This window comes from Trachypithecus francoisi, unplaced genomic scaffold (assembly GCF_009764315.1).
Source record: "Trachypithecus francoisi isolate TF-2019V2 unplaced genomic scaffold, Tfra_2.0 Contig01700_ERROPOS7600000+, whole genome shotgun sequence".
In the NCBI taxonomy this organism is placed as follows: Eukaryota; Metazoa; Chordata; class Mammalia; order Primates; family Cercopithecidae; genus Trachypithecus; species Trachypithecus francoisi.
In genome coordinates, this window is record NW_022681449.1 from 157,252 (window position 1) to 166,482 (window position 9,231).

Sequence of the window (9,231 nt, forward strand, 5' to 3'; positions counted from 1 at the left end):
GAGCCCATGGTGAAAAAGGAAATATGGTCAGATAAAAACAGGGGAAAAGCTTTCTGAGAAACTGCTTGGTGATGTGTGCATTCCATTCAGGGAATTATACCATTCTTCTCATAAGACACCTTTTTTTTTTTCATTTCAACTTTTTATTATAACATGAGCTAAATTTAAGAAACAACCCTAGTCTCCTATTTCCCAGAGCTGTTCAAAGTCCAAATGACAATATAACTCATTATGAAAATATACTGAAAAGTACAAGAGCTGATGTCAAATGGTAATCAAGGTTCCAGGCATCATGGGATTAGGGTAACTGAAGAACAAACCCGGCCAGGCTGCAGCAGCAGGCAGGATGCGCTGGCTTGATGAGGTGCCAAGAAGGCCGTTGAATGCACACAGGAAGCCGGATTCACGGTGATCATCTCAACCTGAGAATCCTTCCTTGGGGTGATTTCCGCCCTTTTTTTTATTTTATAAGTTTCCTTCATTCAGTAACTTAGTTTTCCCTTATTTCAAAAAATAAAACTAATCATCAAACAGGAGCCACTTTTATAGGTAAGGTAAATCACAGGATAATGTATTGGGATAATTGTTCTTTTTTAAAATAAAAAAAGCCTTACATGTTCAGGGATTGATGGAGTGGGGATGACAAATGCACATTTCAGACTTTCATCATGAATGAAAAAGTAAAGGGTTTTTATAGACTTAAAACTGTCATTAGTGCATTCAGATTTTGGAGAAGGAATGAAAATGTAAAATAATTCTACAACAATACAATATTAATAGAAATCGTCATGTGCTGAGGTCATTTTAGTGAGCTACCATTGTTTAAATATAAGAGAAGTAATTTCTTGGTCCTAATTAGTCAAATCTTTAAAAAGATTGCCTTTAAAGAACATTTTTGAGGACAATGTTTTTTTAGACACATTCTGATACTCAAATTCACTTCATAACAATCACAGATTAACCTTTAATGACACCTTTCTTAAAAAGCTGTCAGATTTCCATTTCTTCGGGAGACATTTTCACCAGTGTGTTGTTCAATTCCACAGGTTAAGCTTTCTTCATTATTACTAAGAACTTCATACATATTAGAGAGATTGCTATTCATTGCTTTCTCATCTTTTCAAAAAGATACAGGCATGAAAAGGCGCCAATCACAGAGCAGATTGTTATGTACACGAGAATGTTTGTCTGTCCATGGCGAGGAGCCACCATGAAGATTAGTACCAAGGCCACAATGACCACAAGGGTTGCAAAGACCACAAAACCTGGATCACCCAGCTTGTGAGACATTTCATTTAAAGTCTCAATCTCCTCTTCCTTTGGAGCATGAATGACGATAACTGTAGATCCTAGAATACTTAGCAAACACCCAATTTTCCCATGAAGATTAAGTCTTTCATTTAGAAAGTATGAAGAAAGAATGGCACTTACTAGTACACTGAGAGCGCCTAGTGGAGTCACTAGCGTGGCTGGTGCAAACGCATATGCAGCAAAGTTGGCCACCTCACCAGCTCCCATTGACAGCAGTCCAGCCCAACACAACCATTCCTTAAGATATGCATGGCCACCTTGACCTGCTCTCATAGAGCCTTTCCTGGCCAGTCGAAGAAGGCCATTTTTTTTCAAAATGAAACTTCCTCCAGTGAAAATGCTGGAGCTCGTAGCCAATCCCAGACCAATATAGAAGTCATATTTTCCACGCCCCTGGCTCATTTCGTTTGTTACTTAAGGAGTCCCTGTGAATCACATTGATCACAGAGCAGAGAAACCGCTGGTACGAGAGGCAGAATGAAGCAGTCTTCAAACCATTTGAAAACAGGACATCAGAGGGAATGTCCTGAAACGAATGAGTTGCTTCTCAGACCTGGTCCCACTCTGCTCTCTCTCTCTGTAACTGAAGGTCAATCACAGCCGGGAGAGCCCTAGTCGGCAGGCTGGCCGCGCGGCTTCCCCTCGGCGGTGCTGCCCGGGGCACCGCGGCTCACACCCCCACACAGGCCGCCCAGTCCTGCGCTCGCACGGCCACTGCCTTCGTGGCCGTCCAGTGGGAGGTGCGAGCATTCGGGGCTGAAGCCGTGCGCACCGCCTCCTCCATGTAGAATAGCCGAGGAAAATCTGCCAAGGACAACCTCCGGCCCCGCCGTCACCACCGCTGCCGGGACCCAGGGCCCCTCATAAGACACTTTTTGAACACTGTTCCTGTAAAACCGAAAAAGTAATATTTCGGAGCTCCTGGAAGACTATGGTGAAAAGTGAAATATCCTCAAATAAAACCCAGAAGGAAGCGTTCTAGAACCTGCTCACTGACTTGTGCATTCATTTCAGAGAGTTACAGCTGACTCGACATTTCCCAGTTTGGAAAGTCAATGTTTGATGATTCTGGGAAGGGATATTAAGTGGCGACTGGATCCTGTGGTGAGCAAGGGAATGTCTTCCGTTGAAAACTGGGGAGAAGCTCTCTGAGCAACTGCTTTGTCATGTGTGTATTCATCTCATAGAGTTAAAGCATTCTTTGGATTGAGCAGTTTGAAATCACTCTTTCTGTGGAACTAGAGAAAGGACATTTGGGAATACTCTTAAGAATATGCTGAAAAAGAAATACCCTCTGATAAAAACCAGAGGGAAGCTTTCTGTGAAACTGCTTTGTGATAGATATGTTTATTCATTTCACATAGAAAAAATTTTCTTTCTATAATGCAGCTTTGAAACTCCGTCATGGATGGATCCACGAAGGGACATTTGGGAGCACATTCAGGCCTATGGTGTAAAAGGAAATATCTTCAGATAAAACCTGGAGAGAAGCTTTCTGAGAAACTGCCTTGTGATATGTGCATTCCACTCAGGGAGTTATACCTCTTTTCTCATAAGGCAGTGTTTGAGCTCTGTTCCTGTAAAAACGAAAAAGTGATATTTGGGAATGCTTTGAGGACTATGGCAAAAAGTGAACTATCCTCAAATAAAACCTAGAAAGAAGCGTTCCAGGAAACTGCTCTCTGATATGTGCATTCATTTCACAGATTTAAAGCTTATTCTACCTTGTCAAGTTTGGAAACTCTGTCTTTGAAGAATCTGCGAAGGGATATTAAGTGGCGCCTGGAGCCCTGTGGTGAGCAAGGATATGTCTTCCAATGAAAACTGGAGAGAAGCTTTCTGAGAAACTGTTTGTGATATGTGTATTCATATCAGAGAGTTAAACCATTCTTTGTATTGAGCAGTTAGAAATCACTATTGCTGCGGAATCTGAGGGAGGACATTTGGGAATGCTCTATATGATATGGAGAAAGAAATATCCTCAGATAAAAACCAGAAGGAAGCTTTCTGTGAAACTGCCACGTGTCGTGTGAATTCCTTTCACTCAGTTAAGATTCTGTTTTCATTTAGGAGTTTTCTAACACTGTTTATGTATAGCATATGAAGGGAAATTCTGGAGCGCTGTGAGGCTTATGGTGAAAAAGGAAATATGTTCAGAGAAAATTGGAGAGAAGCTTTCCAAGGAACTGCTTTTTGATGTGTGCATGTGAAATATGTATATATAACACTCACAGTGTTATAATTCTCTTCTCATACAGCATTGGGGAAAACCTTTAGGAGAGAAAAATACCAAGGGATATTTGGGAGCATATTGACGCCTGTGTTGAAAAGGGAAATAGCAACAGACAAAAACTGGAAAGAAGCTTTCTGTAAAACTGTTCTGTGATACGTATATTCATCTCACATGGATAAAGCTTTCTCTACATTACACAGCTCGGCAACTCTGTCATGGACGGATCCGCAAAGGGACATTTGGGAGCACCTTCAGGACTATGGTGAAAAAGGAAATATGGTCTTATAAAAACTGGGAAGAAGCTTTCTATGAATGTGGTTTTTGCTATGTTTCTTCATCTCACGTAGATAAAGCTTTCTTTATATTACACAGCTTGGAAACTCTATCATTTAGAGATACATGAAGGGACATTTGGGAGCACTTTAAGGATTATTGTGAAAAAGGAAACAAAATCAGATAAAAACTGGAGAGAAGACTTCAGAGAAACTGTTTTGTGATGTCTGTATTCCACTCAGGGAATTATACCTCTTTTCTCATAAGACAGTGTTTGAACCCTGTTCCTGTAAAAGCAAAATAGTGATATTTCAGAGCACACTGAAGACTGTGGTGAAAAGTGATGTATCCTCAAATAAAACCCAGAAGAAGATTTCCAGGAAACTGCTCTCTGATATGTGAATTAATTTCACAGAGTTTAAGCTTACTCTACATTGCACAGTTTGGAACCTCTGTCTTTGAGGAATCTGTGAAGGGATATTAAGTGCCGTCCAGAGGACTGTGAAGAGCAAGGAAATCTCTTCCGTTGAAAACTGGAGGGAAGCTTTCTGAGCAACTGCTTTGTGATGTGTGTACTCATTTCATAGAGTTAAATTACTCTTGGGATTGAGCTGGTAGATATCTCTGTTTCTGTGGAAACTGAGAAAGGAGATTTGGGAACGCTCTAAAGAATATGCTGAAAAAGAAATATCCTCCAATAAAAACCAGAGGGAAACATTGTGTGAAACTGCTCTGTGTCATGTGAATTCCATTCGTACAGTGAAGCTTCTGTTTTCACTGAGCAGTATTCTAACACTGTTTTAGTTTAGTCAGCTAACGGATACTCGAGAGAGCTTTGAGGCTTATGTTGAAAACGGAAATATCTTCAGATAGAAACTAAAGGGAAGATCTCCGAGGAGCTGCTTTGTGAGGGGTGCATTCCACTCACAGGGTTATACTTTTATTCTCATAGAGGATTGGGGAAACCTTTTTGGAGAAAAAGGTACCAGGGGACATTTGGGAATATATGGACGGCTTTGGTGAAGAAGGAAATATCGTCAGACAAAAACTGGAAAGAAGCTTTCTGTGAAAGTGCTTTGTGATATATATGTTTATTCATCTCACATACATAAAACTTTCTTTCTATTATGCAGTTTTGAAATGCCGTGATGGACGGATTCACAAAGGGACATTCGGGAGCACATTCAGGCCAATGGTGAAAAGGAAATATCTTCAGATAAAAACTGGAGAAAAGCTTTCTGAGAATCTGCTTTGTGATGTGTGCATTCCACTCAGGGAGTTATACCTCTTTTCTCATAAGACAGTGTTTGAACACTGTTCCTGTAAAACCGAAAACCTGGTATTTTGGAGCGCATTGAAGACTATCACGAAAAGTGAAATATCCTCAAATAAAACCCAGAAAGAAGCATTCCAAGAAACTGCTCTCTGATATGTGCATCCATTTCAAAGAGCTAAAGCTTACTCTACGTTGCCCAGTTTGGAAACTCTGTCTTTGAGAAATCTGTGAAGGGATATTAAGGGGTGCCTGGAGGTTTGTGGTGAACAAGGAAATGTCTTCCGATGAAAACTGGAAAGAAACTTTGTGAACAACTGCTCTGTGATGTGTGTAGTCATCTCATAGAGTTAAATCAATCTTTGGATTGAGCAGTTTGAAATCACTGTTTTTGTGGAATCTGAGGAAGGACATTTGAGAATGCTCCTTAGAGATATTAGAAGAAAATATCCTCAGGTAATTTCCAGAAGGAAGCTTTCTGTGAAACTACTCTGTTCGTCTTAATTCCTCTCACTCAATTAAGCTTCTCTTTTTATTGAGCAGTTTTATAACACTGTTTATGTTTAGCTTGTGAAGGGATATTCAGGAGCACTTTGACGCTTACGGTGGAAAAGGAAATATTTTTCGACCGAAAGTGGAGAGAAGCATTCCAAGGAACTGCTTTGTGATGTGTGCATTCCACTCACAGGGTTATACCTCTCTTCTCATACAGCATTGGGGAAACCCTTTTGGAGAAAAAGGTACCAAGTGATATTCGGGAGTATGTTGATGCCTATGGTGAAAAGGGAAATAGCCTCCGACAAAAACTAGAAAGAAGCTTTCTATGAAACTGCTCTGAGATATGTGTAATCATCTCACATAGGTAAAGTTTTCTTTACATTACACAGCTTGGAAACTGTCATGGACGGATACACGAAGGGACATTAGGGAGCATATTCAGGACTATGGTGAAAAAGGAAATAGCTCCAGATAAAAAATGGAAAGAAGCTTTCTGTGAATCTGCTTTTTGCTATGCTTATTAACCTCACATAGATAAAGCTTTCTTTACATTACGCAGCTTGGAAACTCCCTCACGGATGGATCCATGAAGGGATACTTGGGATCACATTCGGGCCTATGGTGAAATAGGAAATATAGCCAGATAAAAACTGGAGAGAAGTTTTCTGAGAAACTGCTTGGTGATGTGTGCATTCCACTCAGGGAGTTAAAACTTTCTTCTCATAAGGCACAGTTTGAACACTGTTTCTGTAAAACTAAAAAAGTGATATTTAGAGCACATTGAAGACTATGCCAAAAAGTGAAACGTTGTCCAATAAAAAACAGAAACACTCCAAGAAACTACTCTCTGACATGTCCATTCTTTTCACAGAGTTAAAGCTTACTCTACGTTTCTCAATTTGAAAGTCGGTTTGAGGGTTCTGCGAAGGGATATTAAGTGGCAACGAGAGATCTGTGTCGAGCAAGGAAATGTCTTCCATCGAAAATTGGAGAGAAGCTTTCTGCACAACACTTTTGTGATGTTTGTATTCATCTCATAGAGTTAAATCATTCTTTGGATTGAGCAGTTTGAAATCACTGTTTCTGTGGAATCTGAGAAAGGATATTTGGGAACGCTCTTTAGAATATCCTGAAAAAGAAATAACCTCAGAGAGAAAACAGAAGAAAGCTTTCTGTGAAACTGCTCTGTGTCACGTGAATTCCACTCACACAGTTAAGCTTCTCTTTTCATTGAGCTGTATCATAACACTGTTTTTCTTTAGTCTGCAAAAGGGATATTCAGGAGGGCTTTGAGGCTTACGGTGAGAAAGGAAATGTCTTCAGATAGAAACTGAGGAGAAGCTTTCTGAGGAGCTGCTTTGTGACGTGTGCATTCCCCTCACAGAAATATACCTTTCTTCTCCTAGAGGATTCCGGAATCCCTTTTGGAGAAAAAGCTACGAAGAGACATTTGGGAGTATAGAGACGGCTATGGTGAAAAAGGAAATATCCTCAGACAAAAACTGGAAAGAAGATTTTTGTGAAACTGCTTTGTGTTAGACATATTTATTCATCTCACATAGTTAAATCTTTTCTTATATTACGCAGTTTGGAAACTCCGTCATGCACGGATCCGCGAAGGGACATTCAGGAGCACATCCAGGCCTATGGTGAAAGAGGAGATATCATCAGATAAAAACTGGATAGACGCTTTCTGAGAAACTGCATTGTGATGTGTGCCTTCCACTCAGGGAGTTATACCTCTTTTCTCATAAGGCAGCGTTTGAACACTGTTCCTGTAAAACTGACAAAGCAATATTTTGGTGCACATGGAAGACTTGGTGAAAAGTGAAATGTCAAATGAAACACGGAAGGATGCATTCCAAGAATCTGCTATCTGACATGTACATTCATTTCAGAGAGTTAAAGCTTACTCTACATTTTCCAGTTTGGAAAATCTGTCTTTGAGGATTCTGCAAATGGATTTGAAGTGGTGACCGGAGGCCTCTGGTGAGCAAGGAAATATCTTCCGTTTAAAACTGGAGGGAAGCATTCCGAGCAACTGCTATGTGATGTGTGTATTCATCTCATAGAGTTAAATCACTCTTTGGACTGAGCAGTTGGAAATCACTCTTTCTGTGGAACATGAGAAAGGACATTTGGGAACAGTCTTAAGAATGTGCTGAGGGGGTGGAGCAAGATAGCCGAATAGAAACAGCTCCAGTCTCCAACTCCCAGCACGAGCGACACAGAAGACTGGTGATTTCTTGATTTTCAACTGAGGTACTGGGGTCATCTCACTCGGGAGTGCCAGACAATTGGTGCTGGTCAGCTGCTGCAGCCCAACCAGTGAGAGCTGAAGCAGGGTGAGGCATCGCCTCACCTGGGAAGGGCAAGGGGGAAGGGAATCCCTTTTCCAAGTCAGGGGAACTGAGACTCACAACACCTGGAAAATCGGGTAACTCCCATCCCAATACTGCGCTTTAAGCACAAGGGCACACCAGGAGATTATATCCCACACCTGGCCGAGAGGGTCCCATGGCCACGGAACCTCCCTCATTGCTAGCACAGCAGTCTGTGATCTAACCAAAACAGCAGCAGCGAGGCTGGGGGAGGGGCGCCCGCCATTGCTGAGGCTTAAGTAGGTAAAAAAAGCCGCTGGAAAGCTCGAATTGGGTGGACCTCACAGCAGCCCAAGGAAACCTGCCTGTATCTGTAGACTCCACCTCTGGGGACAGGGCACAGTGAAACAACAAAAGGGGAATCAGCAGAGACCTGTGCAGACGCGAACGACTCTGTCTGACAGCTTTGAAGAGCAGTGGATCTCCCAACACGGAGGTTGAGATCTGACAACGGACAGACTGCCTGCTCAAGTGGGTCCCTGACCCCTGAGTAGCCTAACTGGGAGACATCCTCCACTAGGGGCAGTCTGACACCCCACACCTCACAGGGTGCAGTGCACCCCTGAGAGGAAGCTTCCAAAGTAAGAATCAGACAGGTACATTCGCTGTTAAGCAATATTCTATCTTTTACAACCTCTGCTGCTGATACCCAGGAAAACAGGGTCTGGAGTGGACCTCAAGCAATCTCCAACAGACCTATAGCTGAGGGTCCTGACTATTAGAAGGAAAACCATCAAACAGGAAGAACACCTATACCAAAACCCCATCAGTACGTCACCATCATCAAAGACCAGAGGCAGATAAAACCACGAAGATGGGGAAAAAGCAGGGCAGAAAAGCTGGAAACTCAAGAAATAAGAGTGCATCTCCCCCTGCAAAGGAGCGCAGCTCATCACCAGCAACGGATCAAAGCTGCACAGAGAATGAGTTTGACGAGATGAGAGAAGAAGGCTTCAGTCCATCAAACTTCTCAGAGCTGAAGGAGGAATTACGTACCCAGTGCAAAGAAACTAAAAATCTTGAAAAAAGAGTGGAAGAATTGACAGCTAGACTAATTAATGCAGAGAAGGTCATAAACATAAGGACAGAGATGAAAACCATGACATGAGAAATATGTGACAAATGCACAAGCTTCAGTAACCGACTCGATCAACTGGAAGAAAGAGTATCAGTGATTGAGGATCAAATGAATGAAATGAAGTGAGAAGAGAAACCAAAAGAAAAAAGAAGAAAAAGAAATGAACAAAGCCTGCAAGAAGTAT

The 9,231-nt window shown here is 41.7% G+C and overlaps 1 protein-coding gene across 1 annotated transcript; it reads right to left on the reverse strand.

The window, feature by feature from the left end:
• Positions 1–1,101: 1,101 nt before the first annotated feature.
• LOC117075218 (magnesium transporter NIPA2-like) lies at positions 1,102–2,154 on the reverse strand. Its single transcript, XM_033197374.1, has one exon. It carries the CDS (start codon positions 1,711–1,713, stop codon positions 1,102–1,104), a length of 612 nt encoding a protein of 203 aa, XP_033053265.1. The 5' UTR covers positions 1,714–2,154.
• Between the last annotated feature and the right edge of the window lie 7,077 nt (positions 2,155–9,231).